This window comes from Pollicipes pollicipes, unplaced genomic scaffold, assembly GCF_011947565.3.
Source record: "Pollicipes pollicipes isolate AB1234 unplaced genomic scaffold, Ppol_2.1 Scaffold_4295;HRSCAF=5057_pilon_pilon_pilon, whole genome shotgun sequence".
Classification (NCBI taxonomy): domain Eukaryota; kingdom Metazoa; phylum Arthropoda; class Thecostraca; order Pollicipedomorpha; family Pollicipedidae; genus Pollicipes; species Pollicipes pollicipes.
The window spans coordinates 11,668,805-11,684,855 of NW_023596461.1; the positions used below are offsets into that span (position 1 = coordinate 11,668,805).

The following is a 16,051-nucleotide window of genomic DNA, read 5'->3' on the forward strand; positions in this document are numbered from 1 at the left end:
GAACACACCACCCTTTCACGGTGGTCATGAATACTGCTGTAGAAGAGGTAGGCGTGATCTACTTTGCGTGTTACGCAATGCTCTGCACTGTTGCATGTCTTGTGCTCGTATTGATCCAACCTTTATGCATTGATCCAGCGATGATTGCTTGTGAGAACCGTGGGCTGGCCGTCCAATGTCCGTGACATCTACTCGCTGTAACGGGCACCAATGGTGCCAGTTGAATCCAATCTGCCATCTGGTGCTGCAGACGTTTACTACCGCGCTTTATAAGTTCTCTAAAAATTACTTAAATTATGATAACCTAAACTGCAGCCCGACCATTTCTTCATCTTTACGGGCGTTTAAACCTAGCAGTAAGCTACGAAGCGAGTTAAAAGTTCGATGAGTTCGATGGAACTTCATCAAAGGCGGTATCAGGAAGTGTTGGGAGCAGAGCAGATTTTTCCGCGACGGCGCTGGATGAAACGATTAGTTTCAATCGTTCCGACAATTTCAAAGTGATTCATCGCATTACAGGCTTCTGTAGAAACGACACCTCAAATCAAGGGGCGCTCAAGGGCACCCGTCTGCCGGCGAGCGTCACCGCATGCCGGCCAGCCGACCACAACACTCGGACCAGCGCCTTCGACACTTACCCCGTCTTGGCGAAGTTGGCCCAGTAGCGCATCATCTTGACGGAGAGCTTGGCGTCGTCAGCGGAGAAGCGTTTGGTAGGGTTGAGTGGCTCGCCGAACACGTAAGCGATTTCGTCGCCGTGGAGCACCCCCATCCACTTGGGCCAGGGCGAAGTGGCGGCGCGCTGGCGGAAGTAGTACATGAACACGGGGTTGCCCGCCTTGGCGTACGTCTCGGTGAAGTCGTTGACGCCGCACGTGAACTGGTAGTCGCCGACCATCTTGTCGATGGCGTCCAGGTTGGACTCGGGGTCCTCGGGGTTGACCCAGTTGGTGTACTCGTAGGCGATGGCTTGGCGCGCCGTGGTGGTGAAGTACGGGTTAACCTCGGCCACCGAGTGCAGGAACTGGCTCCGCGTCAGCACCACGTCCTCCTCCAGCTTCAGGTAGTCGATCAGGTAGTATATGAGGAAGAAATTGGCCTCCTCGTTGACACTGCCGGCCAGGATGCTGGTGCGCTTGAAGTTGCCGGTGGCCAGCGACACGTGCGGATCCTCGACCAAGAACGTGCCATCCACCACCGGCACGAACGTGAACTCGCAGATGCCCGTGGTGAAGAACTCGGAGTACACCAGCTCGTGTGGCGAGATGCGGCGTAGGCACTCGAGGATGTCGTCCAAGTGACTGTCGTTGGTGGGGCAGCCGGTGGCGTCAGCGAGTCGCAAGCCGCGGATCTTCGCCTCCTTGCGCTCCAGCACGGCCCACGGGTTGGTGGCCGAGCCAGACTGCATGATGGCCTTGCTGAAGAGCGGCCGCGACAGCGGTGACAGCAGGTGCATGCTGACGCTGGCCGAGCCGGCCGACTCTCCGAACAACGTGATGCTGTCCGGGTCGCCGCCGAACGCCGCGATGTTGTCGTGCACCCACTGCAGCGCCATCAACTGGTCGAACATGCCGGCATTGCCGGGCGCGGCCGGCGTGTCCAGGAACAGATAGCCCAGAGACGCCACGCGGTACTGGATGGAGACGACGATCACGTTCTCCTCGGACGCCAGGATCTTGGGGTCGTACACGTCGAGCGTGGACGTGCCGCTGTAGAAGGCGCCGCCGTAGATCCAGAGCATGACGGCGGCGGGCCGCACTGGCCGCGGCCGCGGCCGCACCACGTTCAGGTACAGACAGTCCTCGCTCAGGGGCGTGTTCGCGTTCCACATGGTCGAACCCTCGAAGTCGCCGAAGAAGTCGTCCTTGATCTGCCAGCAGGAGTTGGGCAGGGTGCGCGCCTCGCGCACGCCCTGCCACCGCTGCATCGGCTGCGGGTGCCGGAAGCGGAGCGAGCCCAACGGCGGCTGCGCGAACGGCACACCCAGCCAGGCGTCCACCTGCCGACCCGTCGAGGCCGTCAGCGTGATGCCCTTCAGCAGACCGTTGCCGGTGCGCACCACCAGGTTGCTGTGCTCGCTGTCCTGGAAGTCGTTGTTGTTGACGTCGTCCGTGTCGACCAGGGGCTGGGGCTTCTCCGCGTTCTGCGCGCATGTTCGGCGCTCGTGCGTCGTCAACAGCAGGAGGACCAGTTGCAGGAGGCGCCAGAGCATACCTGGAACATATGATCGGCTGTCGGTGTGTGCGTTGGCAAGGACGGACATCAGTCCGGGCGCAGGCCACCACCCGAAATAGCAGCAAATAAGCATCTGCCAATATTTCCCGTGAGATCCCCGAGTAGAGGTATTCACCATTAGACTTCCTGTACTTAATCGACCCCCTACCCACTCGGCTGAGGTCGTACCCACTCGCTAACCATGGCTTATGAACTGTAGCCAGCATCACCGACGTGCTTGCATTCTTCCAGTTCTTAAGTTTTAAATCATGGAAGGGTGTCGGGACAGTTTAAACTCCGCTTTTATGTTATTAGCTTGAAAGCAGTGTGGGTGGAGCTAATCAAACGCGCACAAAGCGTAAGCAGTTGCATTGTGTATTGTTTCTTGAAGTATCTACCCGTGGCCTGCAAACACCTCACCCATACTCATGCCTATATCCGTAATTTTCCCCAAATCCGTATCCTACCCAATCGGCCATTACCCGTTCATTATGGGGCAACCATGGATTTACCTAACCCTAAACCGTGCAGTCCTCGTTACCCAGGCTGGCTACATTATGGTGAAGCAGCGCGTCATCTGCTAGTTCTTGTGTACATCCACTCCACTTGTATTCTGGCAGGTATCTAAGATGAGATGTGTGTCAACGGCAATGACGCACAGATGTGTCAACGGCAATGCAAGTTTCACATAACCTCCATCGATTTCATTGCGTGACCTTTCAGTTAGTCCGGGCATAAATTCACCCATTTCCAAGCTTCCCAACCATCACAGTCCGCGAGCAGCCCAGTTTCTATCCTCCAACATCTTCAACTGAGCCTGGCTTCTACAGTTTAGGATTTGTTTAACGAGTTTGACGCGTCTCTTCGGCTCATTCGCTCGGCTTTGTTCTGCGGCACTCCACTCCACGAAGAAGACGCGTCTGTTTCGGTCCGGGATTCGACGCGGGTCGGTTCGGCAGAACTCCGGCCCGGCCGGTGGACCACCTGGAGCTCCGACCCGGCCCGGCCGGCAGACCATCTGGAACTCCGACCCGGCCCGGCCGGCAGACCATCTGGAGCTCCGACCCGGCCCGGCCGGCGGCCACCTGGAGCCCCAGTCTGGCCCCGGTCGGCGGGCCGCCTGGAGTTCCGACCCAGGCCGGCCGGTGGACCCCCTGGAACCCCAGGCCGGTCCCGGCCAGCGAACCACCTGGAGCTGCGACCCGGCCCGGCCGACGGCCACCTGGAGCCCCAGTCTGGCGCCGGCCGGCGGACCGCCTGGAGCTTCGACCCAGGCCGGCCGACGGGCCACCTGGAGCCCCGGTCGGCCGGGCCGACGAACCACCTGGAGCTCCGACCTAGGCCGGCCGACGGGCCACGTGGAGCCCCGGTTCGGCCGGGCCGACGGACCACCTGGAGCCCCGGTCCGGCCCGGTCGCTGGACTCCCTCGGGACGCGGCGTCGGCGCCGGGCAGCCCGTGTCGATACCAGATGCAGCCCGGCCGGCCGGCAGGCTGATGCGCCAGCAGCAGACACGGCAGGCAGCTGGCGGCTACAACCAGAGCAGATAAGCCCAGAGGAGATGTAATCGGGGAAAATACACACGGAGCATTCTTAACCTGAGCAGATACGGCAAGCAGATACGCTTGGTACGGAGAGGCAAACAAGTGCAAACGGAGCAGATACACCCAGCGCAAAGTGATAAGGCTGGACCATATCGGGCGGAAAGACGAAACTGAAACCGATTCAGGTATTTTTTCTATCTCCACTGCGTACTTCAGGCCCAGCACGCAGTGGAGATAATGTGTACAGGTTACCCGGAGCACACCGCGGGTGGCGACAGGCGGAGCGGAGCACAATCACGCGGAGAGGACACACCCGGGGGAATACACCCAGAGTGAGCACATCCGGAGCGAATACACCCAGAGCGGGCACACCGAGCGTGCACACCCAAAGTGGCACCACTCAGAGGCCGAAGCGTGTGCACTTGGAGCGGGTTTGCAGTAGCCGCCAGCGGCGGTCACTGGCTGACCGGCGCAGGCCGGGAGCGACCGGCCACCGCCGCCGGCACGTGGCCGCCGGGCCGCGGGGCGGCCATTGTCCTGCCGGATGAACGGGCTTGTTGACGTCGCGGCGTGCGGCGCACGGAGCTGTGCCGTGGATGAGCTACTGAAAGGCCGCATTGACCAGCCCGATCAATCCACGCTCGATCGTCGAAACCACCCGGACTTTCAGTTACAGTGGCCGGCGACGGCGTCGAGGTCGACGTCTTGGCCCCGGCACGGGCAGGTCGACCCTGGAGCCCTGGCACAGCGTCGACCCTGGAGCCCTGGCACGGGCACGTCGACCCTGGAACCCTGGCACAGCGTCGACCCTGGAGCCCTGGCACGGGCACGTCGAACCTGGAGCCAGGTCGACCCTGGAGCCCTGGCACGGGCTGGTCGACCCTGGGGCCCTGGTAGGAGCAGGTCGACCACGACGGACTCTCCTCCATCAGCCGTGGGACAGAAGACCCAGCCAGCAGGATCCTTATGACAACGAGCGCCAGGAGGCAGACCAAGGATACTTTAGAAGGCGGGTCATATCTATTGAGTTCCCGCATACAGAGCATGGCCAAAACCTGGCGGTCTCTGTCAGTCAGGCCGGGTGTGGTGAGCTGCTGCTGGGCGCGAGCGTTAGATCGCACCCCACCCCCACCTGCCGGTGATATTCACGCGCTCGACCGATGCGTGGCACACTTCCCCGCTGTAGTATTCATGAGGGGTCGGCCAGGCTGCAGGCACGCGCTGTCGCTCGATACTTGGCGGCCTTGAGGTGCGGCTCGACCCGGTTAACACCCAGCTGTGCTGTTGCCCCGCCACCCCACACTGTCCGGGGGCAGTGACAGCCCCGCCCTCCCTACACCATCCGGTGCAGGGACCGCTGGGCCACGGCCAATGTCCAGGGCATAGATGGCTGGGCCAGTTCTACAGCGCGGGCAGGGGTGGCTGGATCGCACAACACTGTCCAGTGCAGGGGTGGTTGGGCCAGTTCCACCGTCCGGGGCAGGACTGGCTGGACCGCAATACACTGTCCGGTCCAGGGGCGGTTGGGCCAGTTCCACTGTCCGGGGCAGGGCTGGCTGGACCGTCCTTTTCTCTCCGGGGCAGGGGTGGCTGGGCCAGCTGGAGGGCCGCTTCATTGCCTGACGCATCCAAACGGAAATTAAGCCGACTGGTGGAGATTCGATCGCACCATCACATATATCACACAGCAATGCCGTATCAAACCACTCGCCATCAGCAGCTGCTTCCTTCTTCCTCGGGTTTTCATCAAGGCAAGGCGGTGAAGTGGTCGTGTCCAGTGCAGAGCACTGAGTCCATCAATGCTTGAAATTTAAATTCCCTACCCCGTTCCATGTAAAACAAGCATTTAAAGCTGCACGGAGCCCTTTTGAGCAGCAGCTATGCGTGTTGCCAGGGCCCATTTGGAGTGACAGTCGGATGTTCCAGCTGTGAAACGGTGCACCAAAAGTGGCCGATAAACGAGCGATGAAGAACTTGCCTGTGCACGGTACCAAGAGGCCCCGTGCGTCACCTCTGCCTGTGCACGGTACCAAGAGGCCCCGTGCGTCACCTCTGCCTGTGCACGGTACCAAGAGGCCCCGTGCGTCACCTCTGCCTGTGCGCGGTACCAAGAGGCCCCGTGCGTCACCTCTGCCTGTGCGCGGTACCAAGAGGCCCCGTGCATCACCTCTGCCTGTGCACGGTACCAAGAGGCCCCGTGCGTCACCTCTGCCTGTGCGCGGTACCAAGAGGCCCCGTGCGTCACCTCTGCCTGTGCGCGGTACCAAGAGGCCCCGTGCGTCACCTCTGCCTGTGCGCGGTACCAAGAGGCCCCGTGCGTCACCTCTGCCTGTGCGCGGTACCAAGAGGCCCCGTGCGTCACCTCTGCCTGTGCGCGGTACCAAGAGGCCCCGTGCGTCACCTCTGCCTGTGCGCGGTACCAAGAGGCTCTGTGCGTCACCTCTGCCTGTGCGCGGTACCAAGAGGCTCTGTGCGTCACCTCTGCCTGTGCGCGGTACCAAGAGGCTCTGTGCGTCACCTCTGGCCTGACCTCAATCTAGCGCCTTTCTTAACAGGCATACAGGTGTGAAAAAGATACCTTCATTAGTTTTTTTAGGCGCCGCTAGCCACATATTCCGGCACTTTATCTCTTCAGCTTTTCCGTACAGTTACCAACACCTTGACTTCATATAACTGGAATGTCCGTCAGCTGGGCGTTCTGATAGGAGGTATGCAAGGGCAGTAAGCTCACCGTCATCAATAAAATAGCATCGACGGCCTATAAACACCACCGAAGTTGCTCCATGAACAAATTTTCTTTAAAAAAATAAGGATGCGTTCGTAATAGCACCAACGCAGTTATCTATTGCTTCCAAAGGAAACATGCATTAACAGCACACATTTTCCAAGCATCAAAAGACGGCAGCTCGGACACTGATGTCCAAGGCTTTGAGGAAGGAGGTTGTAAAAACCTTTGCAACCAGTCAAAACCATGAATGCATTCACGGACGCCTTCGAAGCGTATTACAACTCCATTAAGCTGGCCGCTTGAAAGCAAACCAGTAATGTTGTGTAGTATGGTAGCTGTTAATGTGGAATAACCTTCGGAACATAGTCGCTGAGACGTGAGTCAAAGTTTTGCCGCACGGTGAGGTTCCGCCCACCTCTGCAGTGAACATCCAATGTACTGATATGAATCTGGTTGAGAGGCTGCTCACGCCGGGCGATGACGCACCGTGACGTCACATTCAATCGCGCTATCTGAAGACGTAAATTCCAACTAATGGGGACTGCCAGAGAGTTCCAGGTCACGACGTCGGAGCATGCTTCCAAAGCAAGGGGTGTCACATTAACGATGGTAGTGTGACTCCAAAATGGTCGGATGATTTTACCATAGTTTCAGCGAACTGGAAATTCCTCCACACGGGTGACCGGGTGACATGTGCGGTTTCTAAACCTAAACTGAGGGAAAACTGACCCCAACCCGAGCGCGTGACGTTCGACCGGCCGCCCGAACGCGTATCAATACATTAGAAATGCATGCGCGACATTGCCAAACCACGCGACACAGTCATAGACCTGTGCTTTATGTCCGTCGTGGTGACAGTCATAAACTCACAATGTAGCAAATACATATCATACTGCAAGGAAAGTTCTATGTAGGCGGATTCTAAACACTTTTAGTATGAATAATGCAGTAGTAATAACTTAATTTCTCGAAGAAAAAAAAGACAAAAACCTCCATGTCCAATTTCCTGATTTGTCTCCGAGGAATGAGGCTATTACGTTCGTCTTATCCATGTGAATAATATTTCTCGCAATTGCACTCAACAGGTTATACAATTTAGTACCTTGCGTTTCTTAAAGCTTTCATTTCTGAGCAGTTAAAGTTATGTTCCTGTGTTGCAGCCCTATGTTATAGCTAGTTATGCCCAAAATTTGCTCGGCTTACTATTTCCTCACGCATGACCGCGGCAATGCCAAGTTTAATCGGTTTTAGCTGTCCCTTTTGCTCAGCGAGGACCTATGCAAGAACTGTAAAACTTAGCTATTCTTTATGCGACTAATGTTATCAATCGATTAATTCGACCAATTATCCTAATGATCCGAACTTGCCATTAGGTGAGGCAGCATGTACCTTCATCGATGTTCTTGCACTTTGATAAAGAGCACCGATGGTCTGAAGGTGCGGGAGGCCTTCAGCAAGCGCTGGGGCTATGCGTACCTTGCTTTCCTTCAGGTGACGTAATGGTGACTTTCCAATTGCCTAACGATGTGTGTTATTTTTCCGTCCCGTTTCATGCTCGATGCTCATACGTGCTTTCTGGGGACTGCAGCTTGCTTATGAACCATGATTTAGGTGTAGATCTAAGGGCACAACGTCTTACAATGATAACTGTGAATTCCTCTGCTAAGACTCAGTTTTTTATATTCATACATACTCCATACAGGTGCTCAAACCGATAGTCTACATATCCAAATTCGAAGAATTTATATGCATCTAATTATACATATGTGTGTGTGTGTATGTGTGTACCAGATGTATGTATGCACCGCACTCAACAACTAGGTAGGTAGGCAAAAACATATATATATATACATGGTATGCAAAAATCAACCTTCTGAGTTGTTGCGGGGAGGACTGTAAGAGGTGGATCTAATTTTGGAGGCTGTACCTCGGGCGGTTCATGAAACACAATTGTCATTTTGTCATTTAACCAGATACGAATGGAAGACAAATCCATAACGGACTACGATAACGCTGATCTCGTGCTGGGTGCATCTTAGAAATGCAGCGACCGTTGCTGGGCATGTGCTTATTGGGCTTCAAATGCCATGCCATGCCGCCGGCGTTGTTCCACAGCCGGTGAGTCAGCAGTAGCCTGAAGTCGTTCGCGGGACCGCACTATTAAGAGCATTGCTACATTAGGAGCGATGGACACCGATCGGGGTGGCTTCCTTGTCTCTCACGTGTTCGTGGAACACGTCGGTCATGGCGACCCGAACGTGCATGAATGGAAAGTTAAATCCGGGACTATCGTACACATGTGGTCACCCAGATGAAGACCAAGCCCTCGCTGATGACCGGGCAACTTCACGGCACGTCGCCTTTGAATCTTAGTGTTTTCGGAACAATTTATTTAATCCACCATTGTGGAGCCAAGCCAAATGCAGCAACTTAGCACATACCCGTGAGACAATAACTTAGCTATTGTTATGTTAAGTTATGCCCAAGTCAGAGGGGACAGAAAAACCGAACATTCTCCAGGGATGCTACACTATCCGATCCGGTTTTTCAGACAGCCAGTCCGCGGCGGATGCGGCGTCAAGACGGCGTCGGCGGCCGCGAGGCCGGCCGCGCCGAGCTGCCAACACCTCGGCAACCCGCTGTGCGGGGGATGCCATCCATGATCTGCCAGTATACCAGCCGGCAGAGGCCGCCCGCGGGGCTTGAGTGTGTGAGGCCATCAACGTAGTGGTTGTGTCGTGCGGGCTGCGCGTGTGGTCACGAGATGAGCAAGGAATGACTAAAGACGTGACAATGGTGCCGACTTTATTCAGTTTTGCAGAATGAGACGGTCGCTAACACTTGCATACTTCTGCGTCAATCTCATAAGTGCCGTCAAAGATTATCATCACTATCGGACGTTAATCCAAAAGTACACAACGGCGGTATAAAAATGGGAACAGGATAACTTGGATCGCCATAGGGCACGGAGAATAGCGAGCTTTCTCCAGGCAGATCCTGAGCTAAACACCGCTGAAGCCCACGGCGACTTCATATTCATCGGCAAGTGCAGCTGCTTGAAGGAGACTTCAGGATGCAGGCAGCATGACATTAACGAGCTCGGCCTCTTGAATCACCCTGCAGAACCACTTAAGCATCAGACTCCATGTCTTGTCGAAGCTATCCTAAATATGCGAAATTAGAAGACTATAAATCTGGTGATCTCCAACTCAAGTGGAAAAATCCGCTTGCAAAGGAGGAAATACGCATTTCAGAACGAAAATTGGAGTGTAGCATATTTAGTGAGACATTTGTCATTTACAGGCCGCTACCACAGCAGCAGGAGCTCGCGCTAACGGCTCTTCAGCTGCGAGCGACTCCTGCGATGAAAACAGGCCTGGAGGGCGGCGTCAGAACCAGCCTGAGCCGCACCTGGCCGCGGCTATTGATTTCCTCATAGTTGCTGAGTTCGCTCCCCCGCGTCCTTGAGAATACGTGCCCCCGATTCCGGTGGAGGAGCATTGGCGTGATCAATTCACGGGCATGGGCGCGACCCAGTTCGCTGCAGCGGCAGCAGCGTAGATCCTGTTTCGTCACCACGTTTATGCTCGGACCAGCGGGAGTGCAATGGCTGTGGAGAACTTCAAATACGCCGGGTTCCGTATTGCAGTTCATTTTGCACCCACATGCATGTTCAATTCCAAGACGTCGTATTTTACAGCCGGTGGTGGGCGTGAGCGGTAATCACATCAGACTGCATAAATAGTACAGAATACGGTAGTCAAAAGGTGGAATAGCGGAGTTTCAAGCTTAGTGATCGGCTCCTGGTACCCACACAGCTGGAGTGGGGACCAGTTCGCCGGTATCGCTGTACTCGGAGGCACCATCGATCTAGTGTTCCTGGGAGTTCCGACTGGTGAGCACATTAGTGAAGGAACCATTTGTGTTAAAATGTGCAGAATTTATCGTCGAAGAGATCGGACTCCAAGTACATGCATTTAAATGACACTTAAAAACATAGTACAGGCAAACTAACCTTATTGACATCATTCCGACCAGCCAAATTGCTTCCAAAAATCATACATTCCCCGATTCGTTTCCTTGCGTACCGTACCGTTCTTGTTTTTGTTTTGGAGATGCATTCGTGGGTGACTAATATTCAAGGCATAGGAAGGATCCAAAGTTCAATGCCGTATTGCCCATTGTGCTCAGAAAATAAGCGGAATCGTATGAGTCAAAATTCACCGCAGCTATTAACACTCAAACGTGTTCAGTGGCCAAGGTACTCCATTGCGTACACTGGCGATGTGCACCAAAAGACCCAAGCTACATCAGCGTGACAAAGCGCGCCGCTTCAGACGACGCAAAAGTGCACAACAGCCAAAACACGCTAGTTTTCTTGCCTCGCTCTTATCGAAGTCGCGTCAACTCCCCAGAGTGTTTTTGTTTCTTAAATGAAACACACGATAAAACATATATTTAGGCACGTTATTACGAGACCACGATAACAAGTCGCTTTGCATTATTTTGCGAGAGTTCTGACGTACCAATGCAGACTTGACCTCCCAGGGCAGGTCTGAACCATCCAATGCTTTCATTGTTGGAACGTTTGAATCGTGGGGAGAACGGTAAATATCACACTAAACTCATTTCCTTTGCTTAACATTTCATGGCCACGACCACTACGCTGTTGAAGTGATGAACTATTTGATAAGTAACACAAAAAACTAAGCATTCCTGGTAGCCAAATCAAAGTGAGCAAAATCCTTTGAGATACAAACGTTTGGGGAAGTTAGCTTGTCGGGCCATTACCTCACCCCTCCCCTTAAACATGTAGATTCACGCCCCCGGCATCATACCCCGATAAATCTCGTGTTGTATCTGCTTATGGATTTTAGAAATTCAAGCTCATAAGATTCAGTACTTAAATCTCGCTCGAAATACAACCAAAACAGCGAACATTATGGCCGCCTTTCGGGTGCTTCAATTAAAATTCACGGATAGTATAGCCCAATTTCATAGTACAACAGATAGCTACTTTTAAAAGCAGTTTCTCTTACTCGACATCAACTCAGTTCCTTTAACCCTTGATTACGACTGGTTGCTTTAGATCTCAAGTTGAGATTGGTTCAGAAGGCCATGATAATTTGTTTGAGATCAATTTCCGATCATCGATGTCATTCCCGGATATGACATAGCCTCAGCGGCATGGCAGCGAGTCGCACTGCTTTTTGTGTCTATTCCTTCCATAATGTACACAACCGCTCAAAAAGCTTGGGGCTTAACTCTTGGCGACCATGAAATAATTTGATCTATTAAGATTTAGAACCTCATGATTTCTACGAGGAGGAAACTGTGGATCGCGAAGGCTTTTCAATCTGAACGAACGCCAAACCAACGCAGAAATTAGCTTCCGTGCAGTGGGGCCTTCGGCTTACTGCTCCGTCATAACATGGCATGAAAACTGCTCCGCGATGGTGCGCCACTTACCTGTGGGGCCTCTCACAGGAGTGTGCGATTGAAAGTTTTTTCACAGCGAGCAATCTTTGATACGAGCTGGAAACGATAGGAAAAGCCATGAACATGGGTCGTTGGCTATACAATGGCTGTTTATGCAATTCACAGATATTGACGTAGGAGGCGATTTTGCAGCATGGGCTCGTAACCCATGAAGCTTTCATGCTTAACTTACTGGAAACCTCCATAATGGAAACTTCCAATACCGTTCCATTACCTGCAAGCGATATGAGTTTAAGTCTGTCTGCTGTCCCAGTTTCTACTTTGACCGCAGCAGCTGACATGAGCGGTTCGTTTGACAATACGTCAGTTGGTAGCTGTTCATGCGCCGATTAATTTATTCACCATTAAGCTCAGTACCAAATGGATGATGACAGGCATGCCCGCCCGAACCGAGACACAGGCGAGCTGTGTACAGGAAGTTTAATAATCAGCATCCTGCTCAAAGCATTTGTTGGCCATCATGGCGGATGGCCTTGATCCCAACAGCGACAGCCGTCAGCAAACAAAGAAAAACGAACAGTACATCACATTGAGTAACTGTTTTATGGCTCGATGTGATGCGCTGCAGCAGTGTCAGCTTGGAGAGCTGACCCACTGCGAGCCTTCCGGGAGCTGCACGGCGGAACAACTGCTCGCACTGCGGGCCTCACTGGTGCAATAGCTCAGGCCGCGGTGTTGCACGGCGCGTGGCATACGCTCCGTTGCGGCACTCGCTCTGATGTCTTTTGCTGCTCTCAGCCAGGATGACGAGGAAGCAGCGACCCGGACGCCCGGCGCCGTCCAGTCCAGCGCGTGGAGCGGTGAGCGAGAACTGGGACAGGTAAGCTTTCTTCATCCCTTTTGCGGCTGCACAATGCGTGCCATTCTGGCCCCTCTTGGCCTGAAGCCGATACAGCAGCAGCTTTATTTATCAGCCGTCTGCCTTTGTCAGACGCTGAGCGACGCCTTGCGCACGGAATCCTCTCGAACTCGTTCCCCAAAGCCACTTCGAGCCACGCCACCTCGAGCCCCTAAAAGTCCAGCCCTCCAAAGCGCCCTCCGGACCACGCGTCTGGGACCCTCTCGAACCAAACTTCTGAAGCTCACTCACAGAGCACGTGAGATTATGCCGGAGATGCACGGTCGGCTGACCGGGCGCGATGCCGCCCGTCACCTCTAGTACCAGACCTGCCTATCACCTTCGGTATCAGATCTGCCTGTCACCTTCGGTACCAGATCTGCCTGTCACCTTCGGTACCAGGTTTGGCCGTCACCCTCGGTACCAGGCCCGCTTGTCACCTCCAATACCAGACCTGGCTGCCACCTTCAGTACCAGACCTGCCTGTCACCCCGGTACCAGATCCGCCCGTCACCTCCAGTACCAGATCTGCCTGTTACCTTCGATGCCACACCTACCTGTCACTTTCGGTACCAGACCCGCCTGTCACCCCCAATACCAGGCCTGCCTGTTACCTTCGGTACCAGACGCGCCTGTCATCTCCAGTACTAGACCCGCCTGTAATCTCCGGTACCAGATCCACCTGCCACCTTCAGTACCAGACCTGCCTGCTACCCCTGGTACCAGACTCACCTGTCACCTTCGGTATCAGACCCGTCTGTCACCTCCGGTACCAGGCCTACCTGTCTCTCGCAGTACCAAACCCGCCTGTCACCCCCGGTACCAGGCCTGCCTGTCACCTCCTGTACCGGACCTGCCTGTCACCCTCGGTACTAGACCCGCCTGTCACCTCCAGTACCAGGCCCGCCTGTCACTTCCGGTACCAGACCCGCCTGTCACCTTTGTTACCAGACCTGCCTGTCATCTCCCGTACCAGACCCGCCTGTCACCTCCAGTACCAGGCCCGCCTATCACTCCCAGTACCATACTCGGCCGGCACCCGGCACCAGGGCTGGTGATCACCCCTCGTAGCAAACCCGCTCGTCAGCACTGGAACCAGACCCGGCCGTCGGTTCGAAATCACCCCCGGCGCCAGGCCCCGAACCGAGTCTGGGCGGCGGCTGGAGCACTCACGCGTGTAGGCGGCCATGGCTGCGGCGTGTGTGCGGAGCGGCGGAGCTGCGGGCTGCGTGCGGGCTCGCGGCCGAGCGCCACCATCGGCTGCGCCACTCGCCGCCGGCGCTGCCGCCACACCACTAACGATCGGCGGCGCGCCGCCCGCCGCCGCTGGCGCCGCCACGCGGCCGTCGCGCGCAACTCGTCGATAAGAGGCCGCGGCCGGCGCCCGCTGGCGGCGCGCCAGCCTGCCGCGGGGGATCAGTTTGACCTTGTGTGGTGGCGTGCCGGCATGCCGCATTCATGGCAATCAGATAGGGAGCGACCCCAGCTGGAGACGGGAATCGATGCCGGTGCCCGGTCGGCGCGGTCGCACTCGCTCTCTAAGCGCCGGTCGATCGCCAACATAGGCTGCTAATTGATGTTCGGGTCGGTTGGCCGCCGTCCGGTCGATTCGCGGGCCAGGTTCGCGAAATTGACCGGTGGGGACACTCGTGGTCGCCTCGTGACCGTGGCCGGCGGGGTCAGAGGGGCGGCGCGGGCGCCGGCGCTGGCGGCGGCGGATCGGCACAGCCTACGCCAAACACGGCGCTGCTGCCGGGTTTCGGCGTGCAGCATACTCGCATAAACGCCGCGTTGGCACTAGCAACCGTGTTTGCTTCTTGTTACGGGCAGGAGCCAGTGCTGAAATCGATGGGCGTTTTGGGCGTCGTCGTTATATGTAGATGTCCCGTCGGCACCATTTACGATGGCTTTATGGACGCAAGGCGCAATTATCATTGAACATTTCGCATGGCACACATTTAAGGGTGGCTTATCATTGTTGAACTGAAACGCATTTTCCCCTCAAGACCGTGCAGACGGATTTTTGCCGTAAGACTGCGCAGTTCTGCGTACGGATTTGGAGTTGTCCGCAGCGAGCGAGGGCCAAACGCAGCGCCTCTAATGGTCTCCAGCCACAATTGTTGTTTTTCATCTGCCTTAACTGGCTGGATGAGTGGTCAATCAAGCAGATTATCACTAAATCCGTTACAGTTGAAGCACGCGTGGTGGCGTCTGGCGGTGCAAAAGTTATCGGTCAAGAAAGCGTAGTCCCACGCTCGCGACTGCGGAGGGTCTCGTCCCGTCTAAGGTCCTGTCCTGTCCTGTTCTGCCCTGTCCTGTCCTGTCAGGTCCTGTCCTGAAGTTCATGTTTCCCCTAGGGCAATCCAGATGTCAGTTGGAGCCATGTGCATTCATTGGAGCTTGATCTACACGAATTCAAAATTTGCCCTCGCCCAGAGGCTAGCCAGTCGTAACCCGTGCGAAGGAAAAAACACTGTCAGCTTCCGTATCTCACTCAGGAATGACAACATAACTATGAAGTAGAAATGCACCAGTGGACAGCGAACTAGCACCTTGAACATATAAAATTCGTCAGGAATTACGTACACGCTACTCTTTGACACTATCCGCCAATCTTGCCACCTCAAACGAAGGCTATAACGTGTAAAGAACCAAGTACACTATCACCAAAGCGACATTTTTCAACAGCGACACTTCCGCGTGAGACGAACCCTGAAAACATTATTTTGCATTACGTTTCCCAGTGTTTTCATAATTGTTTAGATGGATAGATGGGGGATATTTGACCAGCTTCAATTACCAAGCGCTGTATTTTTTACGACTACGAAACCGTGAGGGCGTTTGTTATAATGCGACGATACCACGTTTAATACCACAGGCCTCGTTTCAAGTACGATGGTCTTCATTACCAACCCCATACTACTATACCATACTACGTGACCAGACTGATGGTTTAATACTTCGCAGGTGGTTTCGAGTACTACCTCCGAATGTAATCCCCACAGCGCTAGGGGCTGATAATGATAGCTGATGTGGCTCCTAACCGAATTCAGGTAATCTCAGCTACCAGGCATAGGAGGGAACTGTATGCAGCATTTTGGCGATAATGTCTTTGCGTTACGTAAGCAATGACATTTTTATGAGAGCCATCTGTGCGAAGTGCAATCTACATTTACATTACATTTTACAGCACATGGAAGAAAATCCATTTGTTGTCGTCCCGAAAAT

General features: G+C 54.8%; 1 protein-coding gene across 1 annotated transcript; it reads right to left on the reverse strand.

Annotated features, from left to right (window-relative positions):
* Positions 1-638: 638 nt before the first annotated feature.
* Positions 639-14,047, reverse strand: LOC119096427 (acetylcholinesterase; the record flags this gene model as incomplete). The annotated part of the gene is given in 2 exon segments (XM_037219332.1): positions 639-2,214; positions 13,997-14,047. Coding segments are annotated over 2 exon segments (1,592 nt in total), but the record flags the coding sequence as incomplete, so codon positions are not given.
* Between the last annotated feature and the right edge of the window lie 2,004 nt (positions 14,048-16,051).